At 23.9% G+C, this 23,641-nt stretch overlaps 6 protein-coding genes across 6 annotated transcripts; 2 read left to right on the top strand and 4 right to left on the bottom strand.

Moving 5' to 3' along the window:
• Positions 1–1,434: 1,434 nt before the first annotated feature.
• Positions 1,435–6,846, top strand: MKS88_003702 (ankyrin-repeat protein; the record flags this gene model as incomplete). The annotated part of the gene is made up of 1 exon (XM_067216817.1): positions 1,435–6,846. One exon carries the CDS (start codon positions 1,435–1,437, stop codon positions 6,844–6,846), a length of 5,412 nt encoding a protein of 1,803 aa, XP_067072514.1.
• A 1,656-nt stretch (positions 6,847–8,502) lies between these two features.
• Positions 8,503–10,254, bottom strand: MKS88_003701 (troponin c-like protein; the record flags this gene model as incomplete). The annotated part of the gene is made up of 7 exons (XM_067216816.1): positions 8,503–8,557; positions 8,681–8,712; positions 9,056–9,159; positions 9,361–9,412; positions 9,554–9,607; positions 9,981–10,028; positions 10,174–10,254. 7 exons carry the CDS (start codon positions 10,252–10,254, stop codon positions 8,503–8,505), a joined length of 426 nt encoding a protein of 141 aa, XP_067072513.1.
• An 891-nt stretch (positions 10,255–11,145) lies between these two features.
• MKS88_003700 (E3 ubiquitin-protein ligase RNF5) lies at positions 11,146–12,906 on the bottom strand (the record flags this gene model as incomplete). Its single annotated transcript, XM_067216815.1, has 1 exon — positions 11,146–12,906. The coding sequence occupies one exon, from the start codon at positions 12,904–12,906 to the stop codon at positions 11,146–11,148; it is 1,761 nt and encodes a 586-aa protein (XP_067072512.1).
• Positions 12,907–16,017: 3,111 nt separating this feature from the next.
• MKS88_003699 (mitochondrial import inner membrane translocase subunit TIM22) lies at positions 16,018–16,572 on the bottom strand (the record flags this gene model as incomplete). The annotated part of the gene is made up of 1 exon (XM_067216814.1): positions 16,018–16,572. The coding sequence occupies one exon, from the start codon at positions 16,570–16,572 to the stop codon at positions 16,018–16,020; it is 555 nt and encodes a 184-aa protein (XP_067072511.1).
• An 825-nt stretch (positions 16,573–17,397) lies between these two features.
• Positions 17,398–18,583, bottom strand: MKS88_003698 (protein DJ-1; the record flags this gene model as incomplete). Its single annotated transcript, XM_067216813.1, has 3 exons — positions 17,398–17,876; positions 18,222–18,279; positions 18,551–18,583. The coding sequence occupies 3 exons, from the start codon at positions 18,581–18,583 to the stop codon at positions 17,398–17,400; spliced, it is 570 nt and encodes a 189-aa protein (XP_067072510.1).
• Positions 18,584–19,814: 1,231 nt separating this feature from the next.
• On the top strand, positions 19,815–21,071 carry MKS88_003697 (uncharacterized protein; the record flags this gene model as incomplete). Its single annotated transcript, XM_067216812.1, has 1 exon — positions 19,815–21,071. The coding sequence occupies one exon, from the start codon at positions 19,815–19,817 to the stop codon at positions 21,069–21,071; it is 1,257 nt and encodes a 418-aa protein (XP_067072509.1).
• Between the last annotated feature and the right edge of the window lie 2,570 nt (positions 21,072–23,641).

Raw genomic sequence — 23,641 nt, 5'->3', positions numbered from 1 at the left:
ACTTTCATTTGAAAAATTAAAATATCACAAAGTGCATTTTTGGTATTATATACATTTGTATGTAATATATATGTTACACATGTACATTATAATATGTGGAAAAGTTAAGAAGCTTAAGTTTTACATGTATAATTTTTCTTTTTAAAGTTTAAATATTAATACATAAGAAATAACAGTTAAAAATAAAAAAAAAAATACCACAAAGATTAATTATTGAATATATTTTTTTAGTTCCTTTTTTTTTTTCTTTTTTTTTTTTTAGGAACGTGAATTTTACATAATATGCAATAATGAATTAAAAGGTATTTTTTTTTTTTTTTTCCCCTTCAGAGAAAGATTATATAATTAAAATAATTTATGTATATGTATGAATATATATAACTCTGAGAAACTTATTATAAAATATTAAGAAAAAATATGATAATATGATATTGAAACAAGTAGTTATGTTTTTCTCATATTTATGTATGTTTTATAGTATGTTCATAATATTTTATAGTGTTATATATATAAATATATATATATAACATTATAATACTTATAATATAACACGAATAAACAATTTACATAATTATTACATTCACGTTACAAAATTACATTCGTTACAGTAATAATATGTTATCGCCCTTACATTATTTATACATATTGTAATATGCATGTTCATAAGTTTTAATTTTACATATATATATATATATATATATATATATATATACGTACTTACGTATATATTACTTAATATAAAAAACACTTTAATGCAAGAGTTATGAATATACTGTACGTATTGCATACATACAAATTAATTAGTATATTGTGAAATCCTTAACTTAATAACATAAAAAAAGAGAAATAAAAAAAAGTAGTTTAAATTATATCACCCTTGTTTCTTTTTAATGTCCTAATTTGAGGGGATAAAGAAAAAAAATGAATTTGCATGTTACAATTAGTGTAATCTAATGAATAAAATAAGCTGCTTTTATGTTTTTTCCTCAATATTTTTTTGAATATACGTATGTATATATATACACAGGTGCATAACGAAATTGCCCTCTTGTCAAAAAGTCAAAGTTAAAATATAAGTTAAAATTTAAGTTAACGTAAAGATACAAGTCAAATTCAAAGTCAAATTCAGAGTTAAGGTAAAAGCTAATATTAAAATCAAAGTCAACAACAAAAACAAAAACAAAAACAAAAACAAAATCATAATATATGCACATAAAGCACTTTTAGAAAGCTAGAAGACAATAAAGCAAAAAAGAAAAAATAATATTAAAAAAAAAAAAAAAAAAGGGACTCATTTGAATATGAAACAAACAACCAAGTATTGTGTAATTTATTATAGAGGTGTTATAAAAACTTATAATAGGACGTATAAGTATTTACATTAGACGTGAATGCAGAAAGGGGAAAGGAAATTATTTTTTATTTAAACCTATCATGAAGAGTGTTGAATATTACAATGATTCAACCGCGAAAGGAAGTGAGACAAAAGAAGATGATGTAAATAAATATATTCTGAATAAATTACGTTTAATTTTTAATAATGATATCAAATCCTTATCTCAAGATGAGGATAATGAATTAAATAAGAACGAAAATGAAAAAGAAAATTATGAAAGAGGGCATAATGAAAATGCTAATGACATTAGCAGAATTGTAGTTATGAATACAATTAATAATACTGCTAAAAAAAGCAGCATAAGTGTTATAAAAAGAAATAATGCAAATGTAGAAGATATAAATAGTGCGAACACAGTCGATTTAAGTAATGCAAATACGACAGAAAAGAATAGTTTAAATATTGTTATTGGAAATAATAAAACAACGATTGCTGAACAGAATAATCTTAACGTTTCCGATAAAAATTGTACAAATGTTGCTGATAAGAGCAGTACAAATGCTGAGGATAATAAATACAAGAATGATGCTGATAGAAAATGCTCGAATGAAGCTGATAGAAAATGCTCGAATGATGCTGATAGAAAATGCTCAAATGATGCCGATAAAAAATGTACTAATGATACAGTTAAAAGTATGCCAAATACCCCTGATAGAAGTTACCCTGATATTAGCGATAAAAACCATCTTAACATTGTAGACATAAACGACACAAGTGTTGCCGAGAATAATGATTTAACAAGTTCCATAGAAAAAGATGGCAACAACAGTTTAGCTCAATTAAAAAGGGAAAGTGCTATAGAAAAAACGAATAGTATAAGTATTAACGATTTATTTAAATTAAATTCGGATGCATATCTAAATATTGATGGTACACTAAAGAAAGGGAATTTATCTGAAATATTTATGAATGAAAATAATTTAAATATAATTATTAATAAAAAAAACGAAAAATGGAAAAGATATATAAAATGCATTGAACCCTTTTTAGATGTACATACAATTATTAACCTAAGTCAAACATGTAAATATTTCTACAAAAGGAAATATAGAGTATGGAATAATAGATTAATATTTAATAGTTATTTAGGGTATAACCCTAAGATTATATATGAATATGTATTCCCTAGAATTTATAAGCATATTCATAGATCTGTTAGAAGAAGACTTTGCCTAGATTTTACTTTGTGTACATTGATAAAAGATATTACTGTGGCAAATGTATTAAACCAGATATACAATTTTGATTCGTTAAATACAAAACATTTATTTATATATAATTTACAAGAAATTTATTTTGATTATTGTCATCATTTAACAGATAAAACGTTAGAAGTGTTAGCACAAACGAGGTTACCATCGTTAAAGACGTTAAGTATAAAATGTGTTAGGAACAAATATTTAACTTGTGCTCCTTTAACAGTAATGCTAAAAAAGAGTAACTGGCCTGTCTTTACAAATTTTATTTGTTCCTTCTCGAATGCTTGGCTAGAACCCATATTTATAGTTTCTAATTTTATTATTAATAGAGCGAATAATCAGAATCATTTAATTTATCACAAACTAAAAAATTTGCGTAAGACTCTTGAAAACATGAAAACTTTTGATAACTCAGTAATTTCATCATCTGCGAACGATGAAAGTAATAGGAAAGTAATTAACGAAAATAATAAATATAATATGATGAGTTTACAAAGTTGCATAGACGGAACACATATAGATAGAACCAACCTAATAGATTATACTGCAGTCCTGAACAATAAAAATAATAATGGTAGCGGTAGCAATAATAATATCAGTGGTATGAATAATAATGTTGATGGTAGCAATATTAATGTTGGTGGTAGCAATATTAACATTGGCGGTAGCAATAATAATAGTAATAGGAAAAAGTTGAAATCAGTCCTAAATAGTGAAACAGAGTGTAGTATTAGTCAGTCAGAAACGAACAATAATTTTAGTTTATTTAATAACTTCTTTTATAACACTATGAAACATTTTGGTTATTCTACAAAGGTACAAAATAATTTTAATCAAAAAGATTATAATAATTTTTCGAAAAATGCTTTTCAGAATAAAAAATCTGACACACATATAGCCGCATTAAGTTCAAGTACACCAAATAATACGAATACAAAAAATGATCATGAGAAATGCTTGAACAAGTCAGCACATTTGGAAGCAGAATATAATTTGTTACATGTACACGACAATATGCATGAGAAGAAGGATATATTTGATGAATTTTTATTGGGGGAATACGCATCAACATATAATAATAGTAATAATAATAGTAATAGTAAAGAAAGGAACAATAATTTTTTAAATAATTTTGAGAATAATTATTTTACTACCAAGTGCGATCAAAATGGGGTAAATGGTAAGTACGAAAAAAGGGAAAAGGAGGACTCTAATGAGGAAAAGAAGGAAATTGTTTACAAGGTTAGTATCAGAAGTAATAGCACTGATAACATGAACAGCAGTGCAAGCTTTGGTCGACGTCAGATAAATGAACACAGTAAGAGAAAAAGTGAGGATAAAGGATTCCATGAATATTTTGATGAAGAAAAGAAAATTCGTAAAATTAGGAAAAATGAAGAAAAAACAAATGACAAGAGGAATGATGAAGACAGTTTTCATGTAGAAAGAAGTAATGATAACAACACAGCAAACAAGTTAAAGGAAAATAATTTACTACCGAACCATGAGGTGGAGGAAAAAAGTAAGAGAAAAAAAAAATTAGAAAAGCAAAATATTGATGATAACGGTAATGATAACAGTAATGAAAACAGTAATGATTATAATAATAATTACAATAATCATAATAATAATAATAATAATCATAATAATAATAATCATAATAATAATCATAATCATAATAGTATTAGTAGTAATAATAATAATCATAATCATAATAACAATAATAACAGTATTAGTAGCAATAATAATAAAAAGAGTACTCGAGTGAATAATAAAAAAACGAAATTATTAACGGCAGAAAATATTTTCTGTATGAATATTTTACACAATAATATGAACACATTCGATGAAGAAGAAGAGGACGAAGACGAAGAAGATGAAGAGAAAAATTTGAATAAGTGTAGATGTAATGGGAAAAATTGTATATACTTAACGGATGAAATAAATTTTAAATGTAATTGTGAAGACTGTCCATTTGCAAATGGTTATAAAAATTTAATTACTGTAGATGATCCGTACATACAGTCCCATTTTGTACAACCTAATTTAGATATTTTAGGTTCTTGGGGAAGCAAGTGTTTTTTAGAAAGTATAGGATTAGATATATATGTAAAAGGATATAGTGTTGCACTAAAAAATGAGAACATAAAAATATGTGTCAAGTTGAGTAAAAAGATACAAGAAGAATTATATGATTTGAGTAAAAGTGAAAAATACAAAAATAATAATTTAGTTTATTTACTAAGAAATAAGGGAAGTGAGTTATTATCAAATACCCCCTTAACTATTGAAACGGATGAAATAGGAGGTATAGATGTATGGACATTACCAATATCTTTAGCAATTAGCAAAAAAAATAGATATCTCTTTTATTTAGTTTTAAAAGGAGGGGCAAAAGTTGATATATGGGATTATTTAGGTAAGTCCCCTCTATATATTGCATGCGAAAATGAGTGTAAAGAGTTTGTTGAAGTACTGCTAGAAGAAAGAAGAAAAAGGAAAAAGAAAAACAACATCATACAGTATTGCTATAAGAGCCCCGCTACTACAGATAAAGATTCGACCCATGGTGATAATGCAAACAAGGACTCAAACAGGGATACAAATAAGGACCCAAACAAGGATACAAATAAGGACCCAAACAGGGATACAAATAAGGACTCAAACAGGGAGGAAAACGAGGAAATTAACAAGAACGAAGGATCTAATAATGTTACATTATCAAGTAGTACAGAACGGTATGAGTATAATGATCGTAATAGTAATGCAGAACGAAATAGTAGCAAATGCATAAATGAGGATCATAATGGTAACCCAGAAGAAAGGAAGAAGGATAGAACACATGAGAAGGGAACCATGAGTAAAGAATGTGTACAAGAAACTTTCAACGAGAAAAGGAACTCGCATGAAATGAATAGTGTTGTAAACGAAAGGGAGAGCACTACTTACGAGTTCGATGCATCAAAGTTGGATGCAATAAAAAAAAATGATAATTGTAACACAATATGTGTATGCCCATATGGAAACATGTGTGATAGTTATTATGTTACTTATCCAATTGATATAGAGAATGGTTATATACCCTTAAACATAGCAATAAAAAAAAAGAATTTTTCGATTGTTAGTTCATTAGTAAAAAGTGGTGAAAATTTAAATATTATATGCCCATATGTTAGAGATTATAAATCTCCTTTGTATTTAGCTTGTGAAAATAATATAAGTGAAATTATACAATTATTATTAGAAAATAAAGCAGATCCAAACTGGTGTTATCATAATAAATTTACTCCTATATTATTAGCATATAATTTAAATAAAGCATGGGTTAATCATTTTATTGATGCAGGAGCAGGAGAAAAAGTATGTAATAGACACATATTAACTGAAGTTTTATCATGTGCAATATTTAAGAATGATTTATCAACAGTACAATTATTATTAAAAAAATACCCGCAATTATTACAAAAAGGACATAATTTATGGTCTCTACCATTTATACAAGCAGCTAAATTAGAAAGATTAAACATACTAAAATATTTATATTCTTTAAAAAAAGATATTATAAACCAGTTCGATTCTAATATTGTGTTATCACCAATACATGCTGCAGCGGAAGAAGGAAATATAGATATTTTAAAATTTCTACTTGAAAATGATGTTAATATAAACTTAACAAATAAATTTCATCAAAATGCATTACATATTGCATGTTTGGAAAATCAAGAAAAAGTAGTACAACTTTTATTATGTCATAATATAGACGTGAACTGTAAAGATAATATAAATGGAGAGTGCCCATTAATGATATGTATTAGAACAAGAAATGAAAAATTAGCCCAGCTGATATTAAACGAAAGTAAAAATATTAATTATAACCTTACAAATATACACGGAGAAACTTCACTCATTTATTCTATATTCTATGGATTATATGATATAGCTGATATATTAATGACAAGAGGAGCAGATGTATCTGTTCGAGATATCAATGGTGATAAGTCATACAACGTTGCATGTGAAAGGGTCTTATCGCACAGAACTTGTAAGAGGGTTTTAAAAAAGTTCCTTAAATTGTATAGGTCACAAAATAAAAACTTTTTACCAAAAAAAAATAAAATTAACAAAAAAAATAAATTTTACCAGTCCTACCAAAGCATAAACCAGAGTTTCTTAAGTATATTTCGCATAAAAAAGGAAAAACAAAAAAAAAAGGCAATATCTTATTCCATAGACGATGCAAGGGTTCACTGACGGGGGCGCGAGCACACGCATTTAGGGCCAACGCATACGTATATACATATATATATATATATATATTCCAAAGCGTATGGGCATATGTATATATATATATATATATCATCATTTAAGTGCTTACTTGTGCCGTTACATGTGTACGTATACATACAAATATCAGTACATATGTTTGTACCAGTATGTATATTACGTACCATTTAAAAAATCGCAAGAGAAGCGCACAAAACAAATTAATTTGAAAGCAAAATATTTAAAAACGAGGCAAAAGTTTTTATTATGTTTTAGTCATATAATGTAGTCTTTTATTTCTTGTTCTTATGCATACACAATATATATTGTGTGTGCACGTGTTTATGTTTATTTATTTATATATATTTAATATGTTACTATTTTTTAAATGAAATGCTATAAATTTTTTAAGGTACAGTTATGTTTTTTTTTCTTTTTTTTTCTTTTTTTTTTTTTTTTTATTGTTTTTTCCTTTTTTTTTTGTGTTATTTAAATATAACAAGTAAAAATTATCCAAGAAGAAATACTGTAATAATGCAGTTAATTCGTTATTTTTTTACAATTTGCAATATAACATTTTCTTCTTGTCTTTTTTCATTGCTTCAGCACTACTTAGCGATACGAAATTTTTACTTATGTTGTTTAAGCAAAATATGAGCAGAATGCAAGCTGCACTTTTGTAAAAGTAAAATGTAATGCTTATGTTGCAAAAAATGATAAATAACAGAGACGAATAGCAAAAAAGCAGAATAGTAAAATAGTAAAATAGCAAATTAGCAAAATAGCAAATTAGCAAAATAGCAAAATAGCAAAATAGCAAATTTACTATGACTTAGATTAAACATTATAAGATAACACAAATTTGCATTGCGTCAAATACAATAAATGGACTACTTGCTTATTTCTGGAAGTACATAACATTGTTAAAATCATTTAGCATTGTATAGAATTAAACTTTTTAGATAGTTTTATATGCACTCACATTTTTTAGCTTAAAGAACTTTTTAATATTTAGTATTAAACGTTATAATTACTATTTTAATGTAAATGAAAATGCTAGCAAAGGAAGACATTATTTTTTTGAACCATTTACAATTTACATATTCTTTTTACATTTTTGCCCCTTTCGAGTAAATTAAAAATTTTTTTTTTTAATGTAATTATGGGATGGGGGAGCAGCAGCTCCGGTAAAAAAGCATACATGTATAAGAGCACGTATATAAACATTTGTATATACACACATATATATATATATATTGTATGAGCGGTATAATGTACTCCATTGTTGCATGCACATATTTACACAGTACTTAAAACAAATAACAAGTTCTTACGTAGCATATTTTTAAAACTATTAATGCAAGTGTATTAAAAACTGCACAAAAGGGATAAACAAAATAAGGATATAATGTACTTTCTAATATATTTAAATACCACCTAATAAATAATAGTAGAACAAATGAAAAATTATACGTATAGCACGCGCGAGATTAAAATCATTGAAGTAATAGCCTACAAAAAAAAATACATATATATATATATATAAATAAATAAATATATGTATGTATGTGTGAGTTTGTGTGTGTGTATGCGTGCACATTTTAATTAGCACGTTTGTGTTGAAATTTTTTTGTAGGTTTTATTTTACTTGTTTAAAAATTCCTTGTAATCTATTAGTTGTTCATTATCGCACAACTCACTATTAATGTTAAAAAAAATAAAATAAAATAAAAGGAAAGGAAAGGAAAGGAAATATTTAATAATATTTTATTCAGACTTGATACATTTCATTGTAATTTATTCTTCCTTTGATATGATTTACCCGATGATTATGTCTATTTCCTTATTCGATAGCTTCGAACCAACAGTAGTAAACAATAATTTAAATTTTTCCTTCGAAATTTTACCTGATTTCTTTTTTTATTTACAGAAAAAATATATAAACTAAATAACTGGGACTCAAATATGATCAAAGTTGGCTGCTTAAAATAATGGCGAGTAAAAATACTTAATCATATGCATATATGTATATGTGTTTATGTATCTACTTATATACGTATATATACATGTATATCAATGTATATGGTGGGATACTGCAAAATGGTATTTATTCCTTTAGATATTTCATGATAATAACTAGAAATAAAAAATATTATGAACATGCTAACAGTTAAAAAAAGAAATTATAAGTTCTTACATCTAGATCATAGTTCATAAATAGATCTATTAAGCCCTCTGTGGAGCACTTAGACGTCTTGAGTTTCTTGCAGAACTTTATTATACTAGACAAAGAGCAAATACCTACGTATTAAATAGGATGAAACAAAAAATACAAAATGAACAAAAAAAAAACCCCAAAAAAAAAACAATAATTAATAATAGTTAAAGAAAAAGGAAAAGGAAAAATTTATAAAATTATCAACTAATGAAAATCAACTCATCACATTTGTACAATCAATTAGAATACAAAAAGAGAAAGAAAATATTTGCTATCTATCCAACCGCTTGTATCATGAATAAACCCATCTATGTCTTCTTTTGAAGGAACATAACCCTAATAAGAAAAATATACATCACTTTGAAACGCACTCTAGTAATGTGTATATAACTAATAATTCTTCTTGTTCAATTGTTTTCCTCTTTAGGCATTTTATATTTCATAGTTTAGTTATTTTATCTTTTTCGAATATTTAACCATTTTGTATATTATTTCCATTGCACTCTTTGAATTAATTGTCTTGGATCCTTCCTAATTAAGAATAGTTAAGTTAAAAAATGTACGACTGTACACAGCCTTATAAGTGAAACATTCGCCCATACACATACATATACATAAATGCCACAAACATACATATATATCCGCATACATATTTATATATCCCCATACATATATATACATCCACATACATATTTGTACATCCCCATACATATATATACATCCACATACATATTTGTACATCCCCATACATATATATATATGTGGTAATTACAACCATGGGATATTTTTTTGCAACATATATAAAGTGTAATAGCAGTAAAGTTGAGCCACTCTTAAATATGTTCATATGTTTTGTAATAAATTGCGAAAAGCACGCATAATACTGTTAACATTTTGTATTTACTGATATCTTATTGAAAAGAGAAGTTAATTCAACTTCATGAGTGAGTTCCTGAACGTTGTTCGAAGTTTTTTAATAAAAAAATGTACACATATATATATATATATATGCACTACAATGATTATAATGAAAATCTTTAGACATAATTTACACACAACGCACATTTACACATATACATATGAGCATACGTGTTCACATACTGACTACTCAAATACAAACACACACCTCCATTTTGCCTCAAGTTATTCAACAGTTTAATAGTTCCAGGTAAATACATATGCTGTGATTACCAAAAAAAAATTTTTGGTGAAAAGTAAAAAATAATAATAATAATAATGCACACTTATATGTATTAAAAATTTTTTATTCTTTTATTGGTAAATAATATCAAATGTACAACTAATATTAAATTTAAATATATCATTTTAATTAACTTCAATTTTGAAACACAATAAAGAAAAAAAATAAACATGTTTGATCTTATTATGCTCATATATATGTGCACATGGGCTAGAAGGAAAAGTTTTGGAAAGAATGTTAACTGCTCATTTATTCGTAAAAAGTATCATGTTGTAAAAATTATGAAAAATAATTTTATATATAAATGTTTATATGCGTATATGTATATATATATTTTTTTTTATATAATAATCATTTCGCATTAAACACAACGAATAAACAATTATCTTTGCATGGTAAAATATAGTTAAAATTTTACATTTACTTCATGGATTATAATAAAAAATAAATTATATATACATGTGTTTATACGTATAATTTAAAAAAAAAATAAATACCTATAACACATATATACTTGAATTGTTTTTGTGTTTATACTGGGGTAGAGAAAATTTCTCCCCATTTTTAATATATATATATATATATATGTATACATATATATTGGGGGGCACATCGAAGGAAAAATGGGGAAATTTACAAAATACAATTTCTGATAAAAAAAAACTCTTATTTTATTTTATTATTATTATTATTTTTTTTTTTGTAGTATATATAAATGGAGCTAATTTAAATAAGCATACTTCAAAAAAATGGTACATATGTAAGTACATATATGTACATACATATGTATATAAATGCGTAAATATGTTAATATCTACATGCATTCAATGGTCAATGGAAAATTTATTGGTTTACAAATAAATATAGTTTAGGAAGAATAAAACAAAATATATAAGGAAAGAAAAAATCCTAAAAAAAAGAAAAAGGAAGAAGCAGCTTCTGCTTGATACGTTTCTATATGGGATCTTCTATTTTCGTTCCTACTTTCATAAAAGAAAGATTCTTCAGACATGTTTGCGTAGGACATACCGAAAGAAAAAGGGTTTACCCAAACACCAAATGATGCCCTTAAGCCTAAATTATTAGAGTAATTATTATTATTCCTTCTAACACCTTTTCGTTTGGGAGTTGGTCTAGGTTCTTCAAATTTTGTGTATTTGTGTTCATTACTATTTTTTCCTCTTCCATACAATGGAATAACATTTTCTCTTGATACTTCTGCTTTGCACACAGGACAATCATTATTTTTTTTTATCCATGCACAAAGGCACATCCAACAAAACAAATGACCACATTTTGTTACTACAGGGTCTCTCACATCATCAAAACAAATATTACATTCATATGTACATCTGCCTTCATTTTCTTGTGTAGTGTTTTTATTTGCGTTTTCCTCTTTCGTTTTATTTTCTCCATACGTACAATTATTATTATTATTACTATTATTACTACTGTTATTACTACTGTTATTACTGCAGTTATTACTATTATTATTATTGCTGTTGTTATTACTATTGTTATTGTTACAATATTTTTTTTCATCCTGTTTCGTATTCATTTTTTCATCTGTATCATTTTTTTGTTTCCCACTTATGTCTTGTTGACTATTCTCTGTACAACCTTCTGAATATTTTTCATAATTATATATATTTTCATTCAATATCACAGGTTCGCATTTTTTACTTAAACCATCATTTTTTACCCCAATATCATTATCATAATAACAATTATTATTATTATTATCATTATGGACAACATGAACATCATCTTGTTCCGCTAATTCCCGTTTCTCCTTACGGTAATCTTCACCTATACTATTTTTGCCATTAATTGTGCCATCAAAATTTTTTCCATTAATATCATAAGAACTATGTTCGCTATTCATATGAACTGATGGTTTGTTCTGATGAAGTACTGTTTCTTCATTATAATCTGCGTAACATTTTTCCTTTTCACATGTCTTCTCTGACATATTATCAAAACCTCTTCCCCCTCTATCAATCAGTTCTGTCTTATTTTTTTTAATATTCATAATCTCTTCATTTCCGTTAAGAATTCTTTCTCCCTCATTTAATACATTTTCATAATGTATACTGTTATTTTCACATATATTATCATTATTTACATTTAACTTGTCATTATTTCCATTATTATTACTACTATAATTACTATTACTCTGTATATTATTTTTTTTGAATAATAAAGTACTTTCTTCTTCCTTTTTAAAATCGATACTATTCACAATGATAACTTCGTTTTTCTTTAAATTTGCTGTAGCATCATGGAACCGTGCATTATGCTCTTTTGCATTTTTTTCTGTATTCTGAGCGTAAGTAAAATTATAACCTAATTCGTGTGACGATAGTGTATTTATTTTTTCTTCTTTTTGCAATTCGTCTTCTTTGATTATTTTTTCATTATTTACTCCATTATATACATTATATTTATTCTCTATCAATACATATTCGGAATTTAACTTTTTCTCATTTATTAATTTATCTTTTATATCACAATTTACAGATTTAATTCTGCTATTATTATTATTATTATCATTTATAAATTCTTCATTAATATCATAATCATATATAACATCGTAGAGCGAATCATATTCTTCATCTCTTTCATTCATTTTTTTAGCTGTTAATTATTCATTTTAAAAAAAATATATATTTTTTTTTTTTCTTTTTTATAAATTTTTCTTGAATTTTGTGCTTAAAGAAATATTTACGGAAAGAGAAAAAAAAAAAAAGAATATTAAATTAGTCTAAATTTAATTAAAAAATATAATTTATTAAAGATTAAATTTGTGCATATATATATATACATATATTAATACTTACGTACATAATAAATATATATATGTATACACTGTACATATATTTTATCAATGGTTTGCGCGTGTTTTGAAAGATAACCCATTTCCCGAACAAAAATAAATTTAAATAAAAAAGAAAAAAAAAAAATTAAAAATTACATTAAAAAATGTTAATATGTAAATATTACTGTTCACAAGGATTAACAAAAATTAATTTAGATAAACTATGTAATTTTTTAATGTTTTAATATTTTATATGAAAGTCAACAAAATTCATTTTCAGAAATTTATATTATATATATGTTGTATGTATTATTATAAATATAATTTTTTTTTTTAATGACAGCGTGACCTTTAAAAAACGCATATAATAATTTTCGTTTCCATAATAAAAGGCAGATAAGCTTATAAATATTGAAAGAAAAAAAAAAGAAAAAAAAGAAATATAAAAAAATGAAAGTAAGCGAATGAATAGAAAAGAAAAAAAAGAAAAAAGTGCACGCTGATATTAATTCAATATATATATATATATATATATATATAAATATAATATACAATTATATTTTTTTTTTTTTGTATCTTTTCATTAATTATTAAAATTTTTTTTGAAGTACAATGATTTATTTATAAATATATATAAAAATGTATTTGAAAAAAATGGAAAGTTACATAACTTAATTGAGAAAAGAAAGATTATTAATTTTGTTTTTTCTTGAGTTATTTAGTTCAAGATGATGAAATATTTTTAAACTAGCACAATGCAAATTGAACTATTTGTACAATACACAAACAAGAGGAGCATTATTTTTAATGAGTCCATTTTAGATAAAATGTATTTGACAAATACGAAGATATGTTTATGAAATTATATATATAGTGGAATATTTTATTTATATACTTATTTATGCTATATTTTTGTTGTATGAAAATGACTTTTTTCTTATAATGTATTATTTGCGACATTATAGGGATTAAACTAAAGTATAAATGACCTATATTAACGAAAAAAATATATTCTGAATGATGAATTTTTGCATGTATGAATACATATATAATTTACATCCACAAATTATAAAAAAATGTCTTTTTTGTGTTTTTATTTGAGTATTTACATTATTTTAGTACTAAGAATTAGACAGTTTATTTATGGAAAATTCGATTTGTGCTTTAAAAATTAACTTTTGTTTAAGGAATTTTGTTACAAATTCATAAAACACGACTCTTTTTTATCAGTTGTTTATATTTCGGGAGAATCTCATAAATATATTGTCTTACTAATTTTTATTTTGGTCTAATGGACGCATGTGTACATATATATATATTTTTTATTGTAATCTATTAGTATATGTATATGTATTTTAATTTTTTTTTTTTTTAAGACAAAAATGTGCGTTTACTCCCATTTTCACTAAACCATTCATTCAAATTTTTAAATTTATTAAGATCCCTTTTGAAGTTGTCTTATAAATTTTCTTTTTATTACAACAAAATTGTGGATTATAAATTTTTTCGAGTTCCTGTATTGGACTTTTATAATTACAGTTGTAATGTGATTAAGGTAAAATCATTTACACAAGTAATTTTTCAACGGCATCTTGAGAACTGATTCATGATCCATATATTATATATATATATATATATATACATTTAGCTTACAAACATGCTATAATTTATTAACAAAAAATACAAAATAAAGTGCTAAAGGAAAAAACCAAAATAAAAATATTATTTACAGTTTACATACATTTACATTTTGCAAAAAAGGAAAATTATCTACATTTTTTTCAAAAATATGAGAAAAAAGAAAAAAATATCAATAATATGCATAAGGTTTAAAATGTATTTTTACTTCAAATTATTAAATACTTATTATTCATAATAAGTGTAAAAAAAGTAAAACTCTTTTTCTTAAAATGGATTTGGAAAGAAGCGTAGGAACTATTAAATAATATTAAATTTTAAATCAGAAATGTTCGCTTAATATCCGAATTTTTTATAAATAATTACATACCTGGATTTATAAATATTTTCTCCAAAGTATATATAATTCACACATATGTATTTTTTGATACAAGTAATTTATTTAAACTACTATAATGATGTTTAGCAATGAAAATAAAACAAAAGTAGAATAACATGTTTTTTATTAAGTTGCATATTATTTTCAGTAGTTATTTTAGTAAATATGTTTGTATATGTTTTTTTTCCTGTTTTTTTTTTTTTTTTTTTTTTGTTGTCTTAAACCAATATATTTCTTTTTTTTTATAACGAAATATAGTGTGCAAGAGTGGTACACTTATTTTGTGGCTAGGAAAAAAAAAAAAAATGTAATAAATTTATCTGAATATTATGAACAAGGAATATTTTTTTTATTTCAATTCTCCCTTTCTCCAGATAGATCTCTTATTGAAAAAATACTTATAAAAACATAAAATTTCTCATCACTTACTATAATAATCAAATTAAGAATTTTCCGTCCTCTTATGTTTTGTATGATATTTAAAAATTTTTGTACTATTTGGATCTGATCTGTTTTAATTTTATATTAATATCTTAATCATTTAAAATATAAGTCGTTGTACGTACATACGGCTAGTTTCTATATTTGTATGCACAATCTTTTAACTTATATAATTTTACCTCATTTAAGTACACACACCCAAATCAATTTTGTAACAAAATACTTCAAATATTGCATGTAAATCAAAATTAAATTTATATATATGTAATGTTCTTGTAAAATTTTGCAATGGGAAAAAAAAAAAAAAATATACAATTGTTTGTGTTGGAGGTATATACATATGTATTCAATGTATTTACAAATAATAATAATCAACGTTATTGTAACTAATGTACAACATCAATAAATAAAAAAAAACTTGTATTCCAAAGTGAAACAAAAAAAGAAAAAAAAAAATAGGAAATTTAAAATTTTTTTGACTTTTGCAACTTTTCAATAACAGCGGAAAAAGCTGCAAAACTAGCGCATCCACTAATCATCGAAGGTAACCCTTTTTTATAAGATATAGTAGCACCTGTTAAGCAACCTGAATATAGCGTATTCGTTATATCATTTGCTGCTCTCATTTTTTGTAAAGAATTCTCATAAAATGAAAATAAAAATCCTATTTTAGCAAAATTGACACAACTATTTTTTATTGACTGTTTAAACAAACAAAATTGCTCCTTCAGTTGTTCTTTATAACTTAAAGTATAATCTATATTACTTGGCTGCATACTAAAAAAGAATGCACCAATTAAAATACCTACAAATCCACCACCAATACCCATTCCAATACATTTAGGAATAATTCCTTCATTTAGGTAAGTATGAACTTTTAAGAATAGTTTCTCTTGATCATTTAGCTCTTCTCCCTTTTTTAAAATATTTAAATTTATATATTTGTCACTTAATATGATGTTGTTATTACTCCTATTGTTGTAACTGCTCCCATTATTACTATTATTATTTAAATTCATTTTTCTCTACATAAAGTTTTCACTGTAAAATTGTGCTCTAGAGTTTTACTTATCTTAATTCTGTATTTACTTCTCCTCTTTTCCTTCTAATATCCACTTTTATTTCGTTAAATTTCTTCTTGTTTCTACTTATGATTTTTTTTTTTTTTTTTTTTTTTCTTTTACTTATATTCTGGTTACATATACGCATTCATCAAAAAAATTTCATTTATTATATATATATATTATTACATTTTTTAAAAAGGTTTAATAAGTAGTTATTTGGAGTAATAAGAACAAGCCATAATTCTTCAATTAAATTTTTTTTTTTTTTTTTTTTTTTAAACAAATCTATGATTCACATCATCTATATGTTTTATGTATATTCGTCCTTTTTAAGCTATCATAAATAAGGGCTTTAATGAAGTATTTCTTTTATTATTTTTTTTTGTTTTTGTTTTAAAAATTTATGAGCAATTATAATTTCTTTTTTTAAGCGATGTTAAAACGTTTACGCAGGTAAACTTTTGAACAGCTGAGACTTTCAATTATTATTATGTTTAAAAATTTTTTTTTTCATAAAAATTGAAAGGATTTTCTCTTTTAAAATAATTCAATAAGTTATTAAAAGTATGCTTAATTAAAAAAAAAATAAACTTGCAAAAATATTAACGATTTTTTAAAAGAACGAAATATAATATAATATGCTTGTACCATCTCCACATTTTAAAATAGCATACTAAACTGAATGTATGTAACTATTCGTATATAGATAAATATATACATATATATATTTTTTTTTTATTTTTTTATTTATTCGTATAAAGAGGAAAAAGGGAACGTATATTAAAATGTAACAGAGGGATGCAAAAGAAAACCGCTTGCAAGTTTTAGTGCAGCGTCTCTACTTAATAGCAATTCTACTATTTTCAGTGCAAATTCAACAGCAGATCCTGGTCCTACAGATGTTACGCAATTTTTCGAAACACACACTCTTCCTTTACCAATATGTTTAAAGTCACTCTCAAACGATGGATACGCAACTGCCTCAACATCATCAATTAGGGAATGACGATGAAAGACAGTTTCTGGTGCAGCACATATAGCTGCATAAAGTCTATTACTTTGTTTTTGTTCTTTTAACATTTCAATAACAGCTACACAATCTGATATTGCATTTGATCCTTTCATTCCACCTGGAATTACTATTACATCATAAGTATTACTTCTAACCTTACCAATTAATGTATCCGCGAGAACGACATTTTTTGATTGAAGGCACACTTTTTCTGTTTCTTCTACAGATGCTGTTGTTACGCTGATATCTTAAATAAAAAGTTAAAAAATATTAATTTGTGAAAAATAAACTTATAATATGTGTACGTAAATGTATAAACATATTGTTTTTAATTTTTTCTCTTATTTTTCAAATTATTTATTATTTTTTTGAAAAATGTATTTATAAAAAAAATGCTGTTTTTTTTCTCATTATTTCCCTTGTCCCCGAAGTTGTGTTTTTTATAATGTATAATGATAACATATAAATATATGTGAAGTTTATTATGGTATTATATACACATATAAATACGTACACACACACATATATATATATATATATATATGTGTATATATCCATATATATATGCATATCTATGGCTTGTTTTGTTTACTAGCTCTTCTTAGAACATCGACTGTTGTAATATATTCTACATCCTCCGATCCCGAAGCCTTAAAAAATAATCAATAAATATAAGTCATGTAAACATTAATTTAGAAACGACTTCATTGAATTTGAAGGAGTATTTTATTAAATATGAAAATATTCATTTAAATAGCGTGTGATAAAAAGAAAATTTTTTTTTAAATGTTCAGCATTTGAACACAAGGATTAACAAAGTTTAAGTATAGTTTTGCATTTTCATATACATATTAACATATAATATAGAGTTTAATTTTTTCTCCCTTTTTCGATGTAATATAAGTATTTGCAATATCTCACCACTACAACTAAAGCGGTTTTTTTTCCACTCATTGTTACTTCTATTATATTGCTATAAACTATAATTTGTAATAAAACTTAATTAAGAGTATAATATATAAATATGCACTTAAGGAAATTAATTATTTTACTTTTTTGTTATAAAATGAATATTTTCATACACTTTTATATTTTTTTATGTTTAAATTTTTGATTATATTGTTGTTCATATTTCTTAGTACAATTTTTTTTTTTTTTTTTTTTTATGCATATTAGTATATCCTATTTTTATAACCCATAAGAAAAAATAAAATGTACAAAATATAGAAATCTTAAAAAATAACCTTTTAAAATTTTTAAAAAGCTTTAAATTAATAGCAAATGTACATGTGTTTACTTCAACCTTTAATGTATGAAAAAATTTGAAGAGCACAATAGTAGAACATGCAATAAATGATTCTAGAGTATCCACGATGTATTGAAAAAAAAGAAAATTATAGTTTATGGAATACAATAGTTACATTAAACGCTCATATTAAAATCTTTTTTATTTTTTTCCATTTATAAGAATATGTGTAAATAATTAATGTTAATATTGCTTATTATTAATTAGGTATACATGTATAAATACTTGCATAACTGTAAGGACAATTTTTTTTTTTTTTTTTTTTTTTTGCAGAAGCTCGCTGTAATAAAAGTAGCAATTTTTTAAAGCAAACATGCATATGTGCATATATACATCTTAATTCAATTTTTTTGCATTTTGTGTTTTATTTTGTAACATAAAAGAATTAAGATAAATATAATAGAGAAATGCTATATTTTTAAAATATATACATTTTAAAAATATGTGATAAATGTATGTTATAAAGATAGTAGGTATAATTTTATTTTTTCAAGTTCAAAAAGGACGCTTAAAAAAAATCAGGAGCATAATACAAATCAGTTTACATACAAACACACACATACATACGCACAAACAAACAAACAAACAAACAAACGAACATTGTAAAATACTCGCAAAAAATATGGAAGAACAAAACAATAAAGTAGCCAACAAATATGTTATTAGTTACAGAATAATTAAATGCATTTGCTTTTAAAAAATAGGACTAGCTCAAAAAAGCCATATATTTATATGTGTATATATATTTTTTTTTTTTTCGTTTATGTGTAAATGAAAGGGTAGTTATATACGTTATGAGCATATAGCTGAGGGGACAAAGTAACAAGACGATATATAGAAATAAAATTTTATATAAAATTTACAAAAAAACAATAAAAAATGAACATATTCGATGAAAAATATTATAAAAAAGTAAGTGACGATGAAATGAATTATGTAAAGGAAAAACTAAAAAGTAAAAATGAAAATAGTTTACATTACATAGACCCAATTTTGGAAAATATTTATAACAAAACAATAAAAGAACAACAGATCAATTTCAGTAACACAAAGGATGATAAGAACACATATTATAAAAAGGAAAGTGATAAAAAGTATATATACGATAAAAACACAGATATAAGAAACTATGAAGACCATATTTCGAAAAAAAAAAAAAGAGCATTCACTTTAGGTGCTATAGACGGAATAGGTGGTATTAGTATACTAAATGCTCCTTTAATAAACCCAGAAAATGCAAGGATAGATCCTCCTATTTTACAATTACCATCAGCAACAAATTTGATAAAAAATGTGCACGTAAGAGTAAATTTTGATAAAAATATTGACAAGTCATATAAATATAGAACTCAAAATAGTAATAAGGATATTATGAAAAATATGAAACCTTTATATTCGCTTCCTGAAAAGGTTATGACTTATTACATGTATGATAATTCTAAAGGGGAAGCAGATAAATGGAGTTCCACAAAAAGCAAAAAAAAATGGGAAAGTACAAAAAATCGTTGTAATAATTTGGATAGGCAAAAATGGAAGCATAAAGTGGACAACCTAAAGGATGTAGTAAAGGATGAATCAGAGGGAAGAACAGCGGACGGAGAAAAACAGGAGGGGAAGATGGAAGAAGAGGAAGGAGAGGTGAAAGAAGAAGAGGAAGATATGATGGGAGAAGGAAAAAGCAAAGCTATAGGAGAAGCAGAAGTAGAAGCTGTGCTAGTACTGGAGGATAGGCTAAGGAACAAGGAAAAAAAAAACCCATCTAGAAACGAAGAATTAATATGCGCCTTAAAAGACAAGACAGGAAATATGTTTTCCGAAGAGAAGAAAATAAAGAGCTGTGAAATACCAAACAATAGTAGTAATAACAGTGTATATATAAAAGAAAATAATACGCCATTCTCAAAAACCAGTTTGGTAAAAAAGGTTTACCAAAATAAACAATTCAACAATGTAAATAGTAATTATAAGGAAGGCAGTCCTTTCTCAGAAAATGTTGTTACATTACAAAATAATAATAATTATGACGAACAGTTAGATATAAATAATGATCAACTTAAAATATTTGAAGCAAATAAAATAATGTCGTCAACGTTAATTAATGCCCTTAAAGTATTAGCTCATGATGTTTCCTTTTAACTTTAAATCATTAAGTAAGAATTTTCCAAGATAAAAACGTCAAAATTATATTATATTTTTTTTTTTTTAATTATTGTATTTAATTTAATGTAATTTTATTATTCATTTTTTATTATTTTATTTTTTTTTATGTTTTTTTTTTAAACACATATATCTTTGTTTTTTTTAAATTAATAAAGTATATAAAAGGGAACGATATCCAAAAATTATAACTTTCAACTTTTCAATTTTTTTTTTCTGTTAAAAAATTGTAACACAGCGGTTACACTTTTAAAATAAGAATGTGGTAATACTTTTAACGCAAAAAATATATACCAATATATCATATAATAATAATAAACGACTTAGTTTTGAATCTTTTATACCTTTCCCTTCAACAGTATTTATTTTATGGTTAATACATTTCTTCAAAATATACTTAGGAATAAAAAAAATTAATTCGACACACAGAAAAGAAATACTATATTTATGTAAACATATGAATGTGTATATGTGTATATACGTATATATATACTTAAACATATCACGTGTTCGTTGTGTAATGAAAACGTAACTATTTAAAATTTTTAATTATATATATGGCACATTTTATTAAATATGAAAAATGCAATTATATAAATCTGTACTTGTTCTGGTGTACACCTTTTTCATTTTTAAAATAACAATTTACCAAAATAAGGAGGTTTCTACATGTTTGTGCTGTTAATACAAAATATTTATTACATATAATTTAAGCGTTTTTTTTTTTTTTTCTTTTTGTTTCTAAACTATTCATTCATAAATATGTTTAAAACAAAATAAAAAAATTTTTGTTTCTATAAGTATTATTAATAGCTTTTTAATGTTAAAACGTCCCTGGCTTCTTTGCACTTCATTTTAATAATTATATGTAATGAGATACCATTATAAACAAGTAAACATATATAAACACACGATATATTTTTTTTCCTTTTGGTACAAGTAATCACGAAAACGGAAAATAAAATAATATGTAACAATTTTGTAGAATATTATGATTATTCTTCAAATCTAAAGTAAAGATAAAAAATACCCTTTTTTAAGGTGTTAAAATTAAAATTCGTAGTTTCCTTTATATGAAAAAAAAAAAAATTAAACAAGGGGACGAACATGTTTACGTATAAATACACTAACCTTTTTTTTAGTTAAAATAAGTTTCTTACTGTTTTATTATTAAATTTAAACTTGTTCTCACCATTTTTTTTTTAAAATAAAAAATATTATTTACAAGAAAAATTATTTGCTTAAATTTTTCTTTTTTTTCATTTACAAAATAAATGTGATATATATATATATATATGTAGAACACAATTGTATATTAATTTTTATTTTATTATTATATATATTTATAAATATATATATATATATATATAAAATGAGGTCATTTTTTTATATATAACTCTACGGCAAATTGGTCATTTATTTTTTTTTTTTTCATTCATTCCCATTGTAATGTTATTTTTCATTTCTTATATATACTGATTCTTATTACATACCTTTACATATATATTACATATGTACAGCATATATATATGCATATATACATGTTCCCATTATTATTCAAATAAAAATGTGATACCTTTTTTTCCCTCTAATTCTGTTTCTGTTTTTTTTTCCATTTCATAAACTTTTTTAAACAAAATTTTTTATTTCCTTTTCTTTTTACTTTATATTAATAATAAAAAATTTATTACGTAAATATATATTATATACATATAAGTAAACACTAATGTAATACGGCAATTAATTTTTAATAAATAATCTTACAATTTTTATTTTATCTTATAATTTTTTATTTTCGTTTTTCTTGGATAATAATACAAAAAAAATACAAATGTATTTTTATTATCGTCAAGATTGTTATTAATATATAGTTTTATATAAAATATGTGAATAATGTGGGTTGGACTACTTTTACAGGGGAAAAAAGAAGAAAATAGAAGGCAAAATAATGTATTATATATGTAGTGTAAAAAAGAATTTTTTTTCCAATAATAATGTAAAATATGTAATTTTGTTTTATATTAGATTAAAGTTTTGAAGTTATTAAAACATTAATGTAGATTTTTTTTTTTTTTTTTTTTTTTTCTTTGCTACTTTAAATATATATATTTACTCATTTTTATGCTTCTATTTGGACTTTAAACCGGTTAGCAGAAATGTATACATGATATGCTGTATATATGTTTATATTCTTATATATAATTACATATTATAATACATAAATAATTATATAAATATATATTTACATATACTAAAAAATATATACATTTTTTTCATATGACGCATGTTATATTTATGTTTTACTGTTGAACTTTCTTCTCATGAATATATAAACCCACATAATTTATTCTAAATTAATTTGATAAAATTTCATACCATTATGTTTATATATACTCCTCATTTTAATTTTTTAATATATATTTTTTTTACAATATTAAATATTAATTAAATTTTTCATAAACACATTTAAATACGAAGGTATTTATTTGTACAAATTTACATACATACATACATAAATACATACATACATACATTCTTATTTATTTATG

This window comes from Plasmodium brasilianum, chromosome 11 (assembly GCF_023973825.1).
Source record: "Plasmodium brasilianum strain Bolivian I chromosome 11, whole genome shotgun sequence".
NCBI lineage: Eukaryota > Apicomplexa > Aconoidasida > Haemosporida > Plasmodiidae > Plasmodium > Plasmodium brasilianum.
The sequence above is the reverse complement of the archived record's forward strand: the minus strand, read 5'-3'. Positions and strand labels throughout refer to the sequence as shown.